Raw genomic sequence first — 14,403 nt, 5'->3', positions numbered from 1 at the left:
TGCCCGGCCAATGGCGGCGCGGCTCCCGTCATGCCGGCTTCCGGCTTTCCCCGACGTGGCCCAATGGGGGCGCGCGGGCCGGCCGGATTGGGCGTGCGGCTCCCGGCGTCGCCGTCCGCGCCAATGGGCTCGTGCCGCGTCCGGGCCGGGGGTTGCGCGAGCTGCGGAGCCGCGGACGCAGCGGCGGGCGGGAGGGGGGCGGCGCGCCGCCGCAGCGGGCCGGGAGCCGCGATGGCCGGGAGGATGGCGCGGGCGTCCCGTTGGATGCTGGGCTGGATGCTGCTCGCCTGCTGCTTGCCGCACGCAGGTACTCGGCCGGGCCGCCGCGGGGGAGGGCGGGATGTGGGGGGCTGCCGTTCCTCCGCGTGCTGCCGGGCCCGGCTCGGGCGATAGCGGCCCCGATGCCGTGTTTGGGCCGGCGCAGCCCCGGCCGCTCGGGGACGGCTGGTGGCCATGCGGTGCCGAGCAGCCTCCGCCCTCGGGACGAGCGCTCACGTCTGTTTCCTGCCGTGCCGCAGAGCCGCTGGCTGTGATGTCCGTGGACATGGGCAGCGAGTCCATGAAGATTGCCATTGTGAAGCCTGGCGTGCCGATGGAAATTGTCCTGAACAAGTAAGCTGCTGTCCTTCGGGCACACCTACCTGCTGCTGTCGGCTGTGGGCTGCCGACACGTGGGGGTTTTTAGGGGCTGGAACTTTGAGATCGTGGGGGAGCTCAAATAATTCTGTTCCTGCGGCACAAGAGGAACATCCCCTTCCATGTAGCATAGAGTGCTCTGAGTTCAGCACTCGTGCTTCCTGGCATGGCTGTGGAGCACACACCTGAGCAGCTGGGCGGCAGCTTGGCCTTTACCCTTCTCTCAGGGTGCTTGGTCCCTCTTTGTGAGGGGAGGAAGTGTTAAAAGCAGGCAGCCCACAGTCTGAATAATATCTTGTGCTACAGACATGAGAGGATGTGGTATCATGTTTCTGTGTGTAGAGTTAAGAAGCTGGGTTATCACTTCTCCATAAGGGAGCATGGGAGTTCGTTTTCCTGCACCTGCTACAACCCACAGTCACTTGTGAAGTGAATAAAACCCTCCTCTCTCGGGTGCTATCGCCAGTTCCAGTCCTCAAGACAATGATTGGAGAAACTGCAGCTTGGAGAGCATGTGCACTCAGGACCATCCTTGTTTCATAGGAGTCTAGGCTCAGACAGATAACAAATGCATTTTTCACTCTGAAACTTGGCAGGCATTAGCACAGGCTGGCTTGCTTTGCTCACTGGTGGAAGAAAGCAAAAATAAAGCAAGTTTTGTCTAATCATGAAGTAGCGTGTTCCAGAAAATGACTTGTGAGTCTTTGCTCTTCAGGGCAAGTTGTTTTCTTGTAGCTTTGTTATAAGAGTGCTGTTGTGTTACAAGGCGTTCAGAAATGGATGGCACACAGAGGTATTTGTGAGCTTAGTGGACAACTTCGAGCCGTTTGGTAGTTGTTGTAGTGAAATACTCTTCCTAGGGCATTCATGCTGGATTTGTAGCAGAGAGGATGCATCCATTCTGAAGTTCTCTGGTGTTATGGGAAAAGCAGTGGTCTGCTTCACAGCTTCAGTTATTAAAGGTTTCTGTCCATGTTTCAGTCAAGCTTATCGTAAGGAACATTAGAAAGTATGAAAATTTTCTAGAGAGGTGTTACTGCAGCGCTTCCAATTAGTGGAGTTTGTCTTCCTCTCAGTAGGTGGTATCTGAGCATCTTGCTGCAGTCTTTCTGAACTGAAAATGCTGCCATCTGTCACAAGGACTTCTGTTTTGAGTGTTGACTTGTATTTCCTTTCTGTACAGGGAATCACGGAGGAAAACACCTGTGGCTGTTGCTTTGAAGGAGAATGAGCGGCTCTTTGGTGATAGCGCACTAGGAATGGTAAGAATTCTTGTTACTTATTATGCCAGCTGCAATTCACATGCACAGAATGCGTGTTTCTGCTCTTGAGAGAGGTTTGTTAGACAGTAACCGAGCCAAAGAGATGCAGTTGGATGATTTTCTTTCATTCTGTAGTCTATAAAGACCCCCAAAGTGGCCTTCAGATACTTTCAAGATCTGCTGGGTAAACAGATTGATAACCCTCAAGTGGCACTGTACCAGTCCCGATTCCCAGAGCATGAGCTGGTGAAGGATGAGAAAAGACAGACAGTTATCTTCAAGCTGTCACAGTAAGTGACTGCTTCTGGGTTCCTGCTGGGTAGGACTTCTGCTGTTGGACTTGCATAGCTGACTGTATTTGCAAACTTCTCCTCTTTCTCATAGAGCATTACAGTATTCTCCGGAGGAGATGCTTGGTATGGTCCTGAACTATTCACGTGGTCTGGCTGAGGAATTTGCAGGTTGGAAAGATTTATCTATTTCTTACAGTATCTGCATATGTTTATGTATTATAGAACTTAAATAGCTGTTATTGTGTTATAATGTATTTGCGTGTGGTTGCTCTAATGGAACAACATGTCTGTTTCAGAGCAGCCCATCAAGGATGCAGTGATCACTGTTCCTGCCTACTTCAACCAGGCAGAGAGGAGAGCAGTGCTGCATGCTGCTCGCATGGCTGACTTGAAGGTTCTGCAGTTGATCAATGACAACACTGCTGTAGCTCTGAACTATGGAGTTTTCAGGAGGAAAGACATCAATGCCACTGCGCAGGTAGGTGTCACTGGGAGATGCAGAGTACCACACTGCATGCATGCAGGGAGAGAGTGCTACAGAGTGAAAAGTCAAAATACCGTAACAGTGAGGAAACAGGCCTGCTGTTCAGCTAGTTTCCTCGGTCTTCATGTGTTCATCAATGGGATGAAGAGATTAAACTCTCTGTGTGTGGGGTACAACCGTAAGAGGCCACAGAGCTTCTGTGGTGAAAGCTAAGTGGATAGGAGCTCACATCTTGTAAGGCCGTTTGTTCCTTGCTCGTCAGCTGGTGGGGAATAATATCAGCATTTTCTTGAGGTTTTGGATGGCTGACTCTGAACTAGTTGATCTTGCTGAGATTTAAGAAACTTTGAAAGCAAAGCTTTGTTTTCTGATTTATAGAATGATTGAAAAAGCTTTCTTGTCTGCTTGTCATATATGATCCTGAACGTCTCCTTATTTTTGATTGAAGCACAAGTCCTGCATTGCTGTCATATGGAGTAAAGCTCGTCCAGGGCATGGATAAACTTAGTGTTCCATCAGGCTTGGAAAGCCGTGGGTTCTTTCCTTGTTCATGGGGGATATCGAGGTGTTTCTGCTTCACCGTCCCAGCTTCTCTTTTCAGAATATCATGTTTTACGACATGGGAGCAGGAAGCACCGTTTGTACTATTGTTACCTATCAGACAGTGAAAACTAAGGACTCGGGAACCCAACCTCAGTTGCAGATCCAGGGCATTGGGTAAGAATTCAACACGAGTCTCACAAAACCTGCAGGTCTCAGGAAGGAAATCTTCTGTTTCATGGTCTCTTTTGCACAGATTTTTTCGGTGAGACTTTGGGATGGTAATTTGGATAACAAAGTGGAAAACATTTAGAGTGAGATGGTTATGGTTATTAATAATTCTGACATCACTGTCTTGTGCAGAAGGTAGTTGAGAATTTGCAGGAGCCCAGGAGGTAACATTGGTACTTAGTCTATTTCAGACTGCTGCTTTTTATGTTTCCTGTTTTTTAAACAGCTTCAATCCATTTTTGTTCAATTCCATTTCATACAGCATTACAGAAGTAGAACATGACAGTTTGGAAAAAGTGGAATATCCTTCTGGAAAGGAGTGAAAATGCACTGCAGTTAAATGTTGCCAAATAAGAAAGGGGAGAGTTGCTTTTCATGTTCAGCTCAGCAATTTGAACTCTAGAACACAGTACTGTTGCTGAGAAGATACGTAGGACCTGGCACAGTCATGGCTTGGCTTCTCAGCTGTTTGATGTGCTTAGCAATAAGGCCTTTGCCATAAACATCGTGATGTTTCTTGTTCAGTGGCTACTGTGGTGGTGAATCTTTCTTTTCTTGACATGTTTTTTGGGGGGTAACTGTTACTCTTTCGCAGTCACAGCTGACAGTACATCAGCTATCTGACCGCTTTCTGCTCTCAAATAATACGTGAGGTTTCTTTGCTTTCAACCTGCCGCAGCGTATTCTGTCTTGGTTCTTTCTTTTGCTCAGGTTTGACCGTACTCTTGGAGGTTTGGAGATGGAGCTTCGTCTCCGAGATTATTTGGCAAAACTCTTTAATGATCAGCACCCCTCGAAAGATGTCCGAAAGAATCCCCGGGCCATGGCCAAGCTGCTGAAGGAGGCCAACCGCCTGAAAACTGTCCTGAGTGCAAATGCTGACCACATGGCACAGGTGGGATGGGGTGCAGAACTCCAAGAGTTCTTAGGGCTGAGGGTGGGATGATGTTATTTAGATTAATTGCTGAATATGGACAGAATTAACTACTTATAGTGTAGATAATGTCATTAAATGCTAGCTGTTCCTCTGCAGTGTCAGTATACTGGAAAGAATCACCTGTAGTATTTCAGGGGTGGTGGCACTGGCAGCTCCTTTAGACCTGTGCCCACTTAATAGCTGTTCTGATCAAATGAGTGCATTGGATGAAGGTTAGTTGTGTGGAGCTTGATAACTAAACTTCCATCGGGTTCGAGAGAAGCTGTCTGTTGTGCCTGTGTTCCATCCTTTCATAACAGCAACTACAGGGTTCAGGTGGAATGCTGTAAGGTCCTAAGTGCAATGACAACACTGGAACTTTTTTGCATGTTAGGCAAATTAGGCAGAGATTCCGGTTGTAGAATGCTCTGTGAATTTTTAATTCTTATCTTTTTTTACTGGGCAGATTGAGGGGCTGCTGGATGACATTGACTTCAAAGCCAAAGTCTCAAGGCAAGAGTTTGAGGATTTGTGCTCTGACTTATTCCAGCGAGTCCCAGGACCTGTGCAGCAGGCTTTGAGCAGCGCAGAGATGAACCTGGTATGTTTAGGAGCACCTTAGGAAGTCAGAAGGTTTCTGTTGGTAGAGCTGTTGTCTCACGATCAAAGCATCAGTGGCTGTGGCAAGGCATTAGCGCTGCTGAGAGGTGCAGATGCCTGCTGCTGTAAAAGGGAGTGGTGTTGGTGCTGCAGAAGTTACTTCTTGCACTGTGGAGCAGGAGTCTGTCATGGTTGTCTGCACTTTCCACCTGAAACAAGGTAGCTGAAGGGTTGATTTGTTTCTGTTACTAAATCTGTACTTTTGGGGTTTAGATTTTAAAGACTGCTCTTTCACTGTTTTGTCTGGGATGACAGTTCTGGTCTCTCTTCTGCAGTTTTACCTTCAAATTGCATGGAAGCTGAGTTACTGCTCTACAGGCTTCTCTTTTGGGCACTCCACTTAGAAGCCCTTTTGCTGATTGTAGTTGAACCAAATGTGATGCAGTCCTTTGGAGAAACTTACTGAATGTTCCCATTCCGGCATTTCAGCCAGGATGCTCTCGAGCATCGTTTGGCTCTGATATTCAGAGCAACACACTGATTCCCCTCTTAAGGTGCAGTGTTTTCATCTCTTCTGGTCCAGCTCACCCTGTGAGTCACTGATCCCCTGGTGTAAACTGTGGTCTGTTCAACTGATTCTGATCAAAGTCCCATATTTCAGGTGACTGAGCAGTGTCTGTATCAAACCTTTTTGATAGACCTGGTTCCTGTTGCTGGCATGGCTTGTGTCAGTGTGTCTGGGACTTCAGGTGCTGATCTGCACTGGGACTGCAGCATGTAGCATGGTTACTCTCAAAGCACCACATTGCTGTGTGGTGCCTAGGGAAGGAGCGTAAGGAAACCCTGAACTTAGCTCTCCAAAATTGCTTTCTCAAAGACAAGGTGACTGTTTCCAATCCCTAGGATGGAATTGACCAGGTGATTCTAGTTGGCGGTGCCACACGGGTCCCCAAAGTGCAGGAAGTTTTGCTGAAAGCTGTGGGCAAGTGAGTATGTGAGGCCCCCTTCTAGTATGTCTCCTATTGTAAACTGCTGCACGTGGCAGTGGCTGCAAAGCTCATACCTCCTGCTTTTTGCTTCACAGGGAGGAACTGGGCAAGAATATCAATGCTGATGAGGCTGCTGCTATGGGTGCAGTCTACCAGGCAGCTGCTCTGAGCAAAGCCTTTAAGGTGAAGCCTTTCATGGTTCGGGATGCAGCCATGTTTCCTATCCAGGTAATCCTTTGTTCACCTTTTGTGCATCATGTGGGTAAATGGGCTGTGTTGGGAGGAACATTCCGGGTGACCTGTTGGATATTTTTAGGGGGTAAAGAAGTTAAGCAGATCTTTCTGCCAATCATAAAAAGCAAACAGAAGAGAGTATTCAGGAACACAGAAGGGATTTACCCAATAAGTGCAGAAATGTGTTGCAAAATGTTTACATGTCCCCCAACATTTACGTGAGGTAGAACATCCAAATGCTGTTGTAAACCTCTAATGTAAAATGCTGCGAAGGAAGTTTGTAGTTGTGGTGTCTTATTTTATATTCGTGATGCAGGTGGAGTTTACTCGTGAAGTTGAGGAAGATGATAAATCCAAGAGTTTAAAGCATAACAAGAGGATTTTGTTCCAGCGCATGGCTCCTTATCCACAGCGTAAAGTCATCACTTTCAACCGCTACACTGATGACTTTGAGTTCTATGTCAACTATGGAGATCTGTCTTTCCTCAATCAGGATGACTTGCGGTGAGTCAAGGCAGCTGAGCAGACAGCTCTGTGGTGTGCAGTGTGCCCAGCCTATGATGGGATGGCCACCGGTACGTACTCAGCACACCAGCAGTGGCAGTTCCTTACTCTGTGCAGTTGTCCATCGCCGTGAGTGTGAGAAGTGACTGGCTGTTCCGCAGCTGATGTCCAATCATTTTCTCCTTTTGTCTCTATCAGAATTTTTGGATCTCTGAATCTCACTACAGTGAGGCTAAAAGGAGTTGGGGAGAGTTTTAAGAAGCACTCAGATTATGAGTCCAAAGGCATCAAAGCTCACTTCAATATGGATGAGAGCGGAGTGCTGAGTCTTGACCGGGTAAGCACTGCCTGCAATGTTTGTCAGCCTGTGTGTTTCCCCAGTTCTGTCCCTGTCTATGGCCATGAAGGTCCCTGCTTAAAACTAATTCTCTGCTCGCTTCTCCAAGGTGGAATCTGTGTTTGAGACCTTGGTGGAAGACAAGCTGGAGGAGGAGTCAACGCTGACAAGTAAATGCTGAAATTCGATATTCATGCTGGCTGTTGTTTTACCAGGAGTAGTGGGGTTTACTGTGAGCCTGCTGTTTATCTGAGCACAGCAGGCACCATGTGAGAGAGGGGAAGGAGGTTAAGGAGTTAACCATAGCCTTGGAATGTATGTACAGCTCCAGAAAACTTAAAAGCCCTTTGTAGGTGTCCTCTGCAAGGAGGTCTGAGATGTCATCTGCTCCTATGGTGACTGGCATGCGTTGCAACTTGAGAAATTGATGTTCTCTCCTTATTCATCTACAATTGATCATTTCAGAAAGCCTGTCCAGAAAGCAAGCCCTGCATTCGCAGCCCTGCATTGTTCTCCCTTCTATTTGTGATATTCTGATCTTTGCTTTGCACTGTTTGGATTTTAGAGCAAGTGCATAAACTACCATGTAGAGAGAAGTTGGAAATGTGCGTGTTTGGCGGTGAAGGAGAGATGCAGGGAGGGCTGATGCAGGCACAGGCTGAAACTTGGAGCTTTTTAGCTGAAGTTACAAATTTCAGGTCATATTCCTGCAAAGGTGGAGGCCAAACTTCTGTAAGCACACAAAATTAAGTCAGGAAAGAATGAGCTTCTGTAGTGTATGTGAAGTAGTTAGGAAGCTCCTTGGTGGTTATCACAACTGGAAGGAGAACTGAGTGCTGACGACGGCTGTCGTCCTCCTTTGCAAGCACTATATTCTGCAATTTTTGTCTCCTATTGACAGAACTTGGTAACACCATCTCAAGCCTGTTTGGGGGCGGTGGCCAAGTACCAGAGGCTGGAGAGAACCTGACAGATTCAGTTCAGGTGAGTCACCTGGGCTAAGTGCCCTGATGCTTAGGGGCTGGGGAGCCCCTGGTTCTTGCTGGAGCTGCTAAAGAGGCAGCAACTCGTGAGCAGGATTAAGGATGACTGGCAGAGCATCAGGACTTTAAATCTGTATTTTTCAGGAAGTGCAGAATTCTTCCAAGTTTCACATGGTATGCATTTAAAGAAATATGGGGGGGGGTTTGCTGGCAAGTCTAGCAATGGTGGACTAACTTTAAATAATTTGTTTCTGAAGAAGTCTCTCATTTCTAAATTGTTTGGTGGTATACAAATAGGTTTCTGCCTGTGCATTGTTAGTGCAGGTCTACCAGGCTCCTTGCATCCTCATGGGTAACATAGGCACAACTGCAGTTACTCTGGCAGTACTGATCCAATTTCCTTCCAGTGAGATGAAAATTCTGTGCCCTGGATGCATGTCCTGCACTGAATTATCTCTTAATCAATTATCTGGCTCTAGCTCTCCTAGAGCATTCCCTCACCAGTGAATGAAGGCACTGTGAATGCTTTGTTTATGCAGAGAATTTTCTGTTCTGTGAAAAATTTGCATGGAATTTCTACTTAAGAAGCACTCTATTTGTTTCCTATGCTGACCAGGAAGAAGAAGAAAGCCTAGCAGAAGCAGCTAAAGAAGAGCAGGGGGTGAAACAGGGCCAGAAGAGTAGTGCAGAAGAAGCTGGTGAAGAACAGGGAGAGGAGAAACCGCAGTCACCACCTCCAGATCAGGCAGAAGCCGTCCATCCTAAGGAAGAGTCTCAGAAAAACGAAGAAGGCGAGAAATCGGAGGCTCAGGTGAGCCTTGTGTGAAGGAATGGGATGGAGATTTTGGTGTTTGAGTAGTATGTAAAGTAGCAAATACAATTCTTATGGTCTTGAAACGGTCAGTGGCGTTCTTCTTTCTCTATAAATGCCCTGCCTTGGAAATAGTTGGTTAGTTTGTCTTCAGTTGCAGTAAATGCATTTTCTCTCTTCTACGCAAGCCTCTCTTAGAACACTCTCAAAGGCTAAAGGGCAGTGTCTCTGCATACAGAATTCCCCAATATTCCTGTGGAAATGTGCCAGTGCACACTTCCACTTTTGTCCTGCAGACGCCCAAGTTTTATTCTTGCTTCCTTCACCAGTCTTGTGTAACCAGGTCCTTCGAGTTCAGCTGCATTAAAATGTCCTTCAGACTATTTGGAATACGAAGTAAATCTGTCCCCTTGCCTAAAAATTCATTCTGTCTGTTATAGGATCCTAAAGAAGATAGAGAAACTGTAAAAGAGGAAGAACTCTCCAAAAGTTCTGGTGCAGGCACTGCTGCCAAAGCAGAGGAAGAGAAAAAAATCAAAGCACCCAAGAAGCAGAAGCTCGTCCATGAGATCACGATGGAACTGGATATAAATGATGTGCCTGACCTGTTGGAGGATGAACTGAAAAGCTCAATGAAAAAGTACGTTTTAAATGGCTCTCTTTGGTTAAAATTCTACATGAAGGAAACAAGTTGCTTTGGGACCAAACAAAGAGAAGGCTTAAAAAAAAAGAAGTAGATCTTCCTGAATTCTGTTCCCCGTGCAAGAGTGATTCCTTTTGTACTCCCTTAAACTGATGTGCTTTGAGTGAAAATTGGGCTTCGTGGCCTGAAGCAGCCATCTGGCCTTGGATTAGCTTCCTGTCTTTGGCAACTGCTTGAAGTGAACCAGGGGAAAATATCTCTAAAGTAGATGTTGGCAACTTTGTTGTGTCAGTGTTCTGGGACTGCAGCAATCTGCCTAGAGGTGGCTCTCAATCTAACAGGGATCTTGGAGGTGGTGGGGATAGCAGCAGCCAGAGAAGCATTGTGCAAATATTAATACTTTCTGCTGGGTTTCTTTAGTCAAGGAGTGTTTCAGATTTTAAATTGTCAATGCTGTGAGTTTGGTGAAGAGTTGAACTTAGAGTTCTTTGCTCTTTGTTATTTTTCCACCTGTCACCTTCTCCTAGAAATGGAGGACTGAAGGAATGGTAATTGCTCGCATGGTGCAGCTGTGCACAGGCACTTGTGTTTATGATATGGTACTCAGCTGAAGGCGCTTGCTGCCTTCAATTTCTGCTCTGTTCACTTGCTAGGCTCCAAGATTTGACAGTCAGAGATCTGGAGAAACAGGAAAGAGAAAAATCAGCCAACAGCTTGGAGTCATTCATCTTTGAGACCCAGGTAAGAGAGGAATATATGGGAATAAGAATCCCTGGAATGTTGGTAGAAGTGGCTTGTGTAGCTTGGCTGATTTGGATCTTCTGTGAGCTGATTAGAAGAGCTCAGCTCTCTTCCTTTAGTCACTTTTTCTACTAGCATTAGGTCTATCAAACACGTTGAGCTGAGAGTTTTCTTCAGCATAGAATGACCACTTCACTGGAGTGTTTCCAGCATGTTAGATTTGTGGTTCCAGCATCCCATATGTATGCCTGTATGTGTGCTTTGGTTCAGTTGCACTCAGGCTGGACAGAAGCTACAGCTTCTCAAAGACTGTTGTACAGAAGAGGCAATTAGCAACAACCTTTATCATCATGTACCTGGTGACCCCCACTGCCTCGGTACATCCATCTTGCACCTTGTAATGCTGTGAGCAGGAGCCCAGATTTGGGAGGCCTGAAGGAGAGTCTGTAGTCAGCAAATGCAGCACCCTTGGAGATCAGGGCCCAGTCCAATTAGAAGCAGGTGAACTGGCTGTTTTTCCTTCCGCAGTCAGTGGTATTTGAAGGAAGTCCTTGCTTTGTTCTTTACAGGACAAGCTTTACCAAGAAGAGTACCTGTTTGTCTCAACAGAGGAGGAGAGAGAAGAAATTTCCAAAAAGCTTAGTGAAGCTTCAAACTGGATGGAGGAGGAGGGCTATGCAGCTGCAACTAAGGTATTGCAGTTGAGATACCAGCCTGCTACAGCTGACATAGAAATAACCACGTGAGCTCATAGATCCAACTTGATTCTTTCGTTCTTGAGAATGTCTTGCTTCCTCACTGCACTGTGCATGGACATAATGTGTGTTAGTTCTTCCAGTCACAGCTTCACAAATGATCTTGAGCAGCCTCATCAATAACCTGTTGATTTAATATTTTCACTGTATGGAAATAGTGTACTTGATAGAGAACTACACAGCTGTAGTTATAACTTCTGGAGTTGACACTGGGCAAGCTAATTTTCTCCTTTCTGCTCTGCTCCATTCACAGGAGCTGAAAGACAAGCTTGCAGAGCTGAAGAAGCTTTGCAGGAGCCTCTTCTTCCGTGTCGAGGAAAGGAGGAAATGGCCAGAACGGCTGGCTGCCCTGGAGAGTCTGCTTAACCACTCAAACATCTTCCTCAAGTAAGATAAGCTGCTAGGAAGAAGAGTTGTGCAGGTGATACTGTAAGAGATGTGTACAAAACGTGACCACGTTGAATATTTCTGAAAGTCACTAATGCCTGTGAGGAGAGGTGGCCAAACTTCAGCTTCCCTAGAGCTTAGTTCTGCAGATTGTGTTAACAGAAGCTTGCAAACCCTGTGTAAAGTGGAAGGAGGAAAGCATCCTTAGCTGTATGCACCATTTCCAAGCAGAGTTTTTTTCTTTGTCGTATGGCCTCACGCTGCTGTGATGGCTCTGTCTGCTGGCCTTGCTTCCCATTCCTAGCACAGCCTGTACTTGGTTGTTTGGCTGAACAAAATTAAACTTTCTTTTTAACTTTAAGGGGAGCCCGAATGATCCCGGAGTCTGACCAGATATTCACAGAGGTGGAACTGGGTACACTGGAAAAAGCAATCAATGAAACAACGGTAATGAGGGTTGCAGTGATGGGGCAGATTGGGTTGTGCTGCTTGTTCTGAGTAACTGTGTGCTTTCACTCCAGGTTGGGGAATAGAGAGTGCATGTCTTGTTTCAATGGCACCAGAAACCTTTTGTGTGTTCAGTGTCTTCTAATCCCCACTGTGACCTCAGAAAGCACCAGGGGATAATCGTTCTTGTTCTGCATGTGGACAGTTATCTCACAGCCCATCATCTGCTACATGCAGCTCTCCACTGGGTTTTGAGAGTTCTGTTTCTTTTTGCCCCTGGGTAACTAAGAAACTAGTTGAAAGGAGCAGTGTTATCCTGAGCAATATTAGAAGGCTCAGGAGCAATGACTCTGAGGTGGTTTGATATAGAGTAATTCCTGGAATTAAGAAGTCTCCAAAAAGTACTTTTCCCCACCCATCCCACAGGCATGGAAAAATGAGACCCTGGCAGAACAGAATAAGCTGTCTCCTGCTGAGAAACCTGTCCTGCTGTCCAAAGATATAGAGCTGAAGATAGCAGGCCTGGACAGGGAAGTGCAATATCTTCTGAACAAGGCCAAGTTTGCAAAACCAAAACCCAAAAAGGAGAAGAATGCCACTAAAACCGATTCAGGCAAGAATGCTACAGCAACCTCTGAGAGTGAGAACACTATCCCTCCCACGGAGGGGAAGCAAGAAGGTAAGGAGCAGTGGGAGAGTATGTCCTTACTGTTATACAATTACCGTACAGTAGCACTCAATGAAGGCAGCTAAATATGTGAAAATGAGTTAGCTGAAGGATCAAATGATCCTCCTAGTTCCCCTCTGAAACCCTGTATTTCCTAGGGTGTGTTGGCTATATCCTTTATAAGAAGGACAAGCTGTCAGTTGCCTTCTGGATGTCTAGAACAAGTATTCACAGCTGTGCTCTGTGTCAAGGAATAGATAGATGAGAGAGGTTTGTAGCTTGGGGGATACTCGTTAAAATAATCATCATCATCATCATTAAGACTTGGTATTTTCCTAAGTTTTTTAGGATCCTCAAATTCTGAGTGCCCTGTTACTCTTCAGTCTGGACTTTTGTGTTTGTCAGCACAGTTCCTCTTGCCTAAGACATCCTGCTTGTAGTCACAGCCCCTAAGGCTGCTGGTGGGTGCAGTGGGTGAATCTCCAGGGCTTCTAGGGACTGAAAGCCAACAGACAGAGGCAGTGAGAAGATGAAGTTCTCTTTTCTTTTGAGTGTTGTAAAGAGATTGCTGTCAGAGTGAAGTACTGCAGTGTCCTGCTAGATACCACTGCTGGTCACCAGATCTCCTTGCACCTGATCTCAGTAGTTTTTCACTTCTGTGCTGTTTCTTTCTGCTTGAAATACAGAGAAACCTGAGGATATCAGTCCAGCCAAGGAACCCCCTACGAATGAGAAAGTAGTGACAGATGATGAGCCTGGATCAGACTCCGGTGAGTGTGTTTGAATAATGGTCTGGAATTTGGGGGCTGAGTGCAGGCTTTTTGTCTTCATGTTTTAGATGTAGGGGGTGGAATGTGGTAGAACTCCAGGTTATGGAGTAGTTCTTAGGATGAAAATCTTTGGTTCCTTACTGCTCCACGTTTTCAGTGCTCAGTGCAAAGCTGATTTATGCCTTTATGGCAGTGGTTTATAGCAGTTTATAGCCAGACCTTTTGCTTAAGCCTGCCTTTGTCAGAGCACTTAAGGAACTGATGTGCAGGTGTTTTTCTGCCATCTCTTTTGAGGATATCCAGTTTTCAGCAGGTGGGGGATCACGTGTTGAGCACTCTGCAGCTGAGTATCAGTTCCAGGAACATTCCCTTGGTTTATGTACCATAGATCAAAAGTTTAATTGAATAGTTAATGAATATCAGTGACTTTTGATTTTGCACTGTGCTGTTAAAGCTGTTACAGCGTGTAACAGTGTTTACTTCATTGCACAGGGTCCAAAAAAGAGAAGAAAGCAGAAGCTGGAGGAGAAAGCAGGAAAAACGATGAGTTGTAACACCCCTGAAATCCCTCTAGTGTCAACATCTATTTATTTCATCGTTACCTTCTTGTTTTTATAATGGACTGGGTTAGTTATGTAAATGGAACACAACAAACAGTCTGAAAACACAATGGGATAGAGATGTACATTTTCTTCTTTCTGGGGATTTTGCCGCTACTAACTTAGTGAATTGGGGTTGTTTTTTGTTTTTCTTTCATGTTTGAAGGTGGCAGGAAGGTGCCCATCAGGAGTTGTTTCAGTGCAGAAGTCACCACTGTGACTCTGCCGTAGGGAGAAAGCGATTTAAGAAATGTTTGAAGCAAGTTGGAACGTGTGCTGTGTGCCACAGCTCAGCTGGAGGAGGGCAGTGGGGTTAATGGGGGGCTGGGATGGTTGGTGTCTGTGCAGCCCCGACCTGCAGTGTGGTTCCAGGGAGGGGAGGCGTGTTTCCTTTGGAGCCGTGGGAAAGGGGAAGAGGAGCGGGGAGGCAGATGAGAACGAGATGTGTCTATTTCCACAGACTGCAATTAAAACCATTTCTATCCACGCTCTGTAGCAGAGTCTGAAAACTATTAATTGAGCGTTTAGTTTCCTGAAGCCAAGAATGAATGACAGCAGAATGAAGGCGTCAGTG

General features: G+C 46.2%; 1 protein-coding gene across 1 annotated transcript; it reads left to right on the top strand.

Annotated features, from left to right (window-relative positions):
* The first annotated feature begins 166 nt into the window (after positions 1-166).
* On the top strand, positions 167-14,324 carry HYOU1 (hypoxia up-regulated 1). The gene is made up of 24 exons (XM_048968384.1): positions 167-307; positions 519-612; positions 1,820-1,898; positions 2,034-2,188; positions 2,283-2,359; positions 2,488-2,669; positions 3,277-3,392; positions 4,158-4,341; positions 4,829-4,963; positions 5,866-5,948; positions 6,047-6,179; positions 6,502-6,689; positions 6,888-7,026; positions 7,136-7,196; positions 7,928-8,010; positions 8,626-8,820; positions 9,261-9,460; positions 10,117-10,204; positions 10,774-10,896; positions 11,213-11,346; positions 11,709-11,793; positions 12,220-12,472; positions 13,147-13,230; positions 13,723-14,324. Exons 1-24 carry the CDS (start codon positions 232-234, stop codon positions 13,782-13,784), a joined length of 3,009 nt encoding a protein of 1,002 aa, XP_048824341.1. The 5' UTR covers positions 167-231; the 3' UTR covers positions 13,785-14,324.
* The last annotated feature ends 79 nt before the right edge of the window (positions 14,325-14,403 follow it).

Source organism: Lagopus muta, chromosome 22 (assembly GCF_023343835.1).
Source record: "Lagopus muta isolate bLagMut1 chromosome 22, bLagMut1 primary, whole genome shotgun sequence".
Classification (NCBI taxonomy): domain Eukaryota; kingdom Metazoa; phylum Chordata; class Aves; order Galliformes; family Phasianidae; genus Lagopus; species Lagopus muta.
This window is presented reverse-complemented; position numbering and strand designations above follow the sequence as displayed.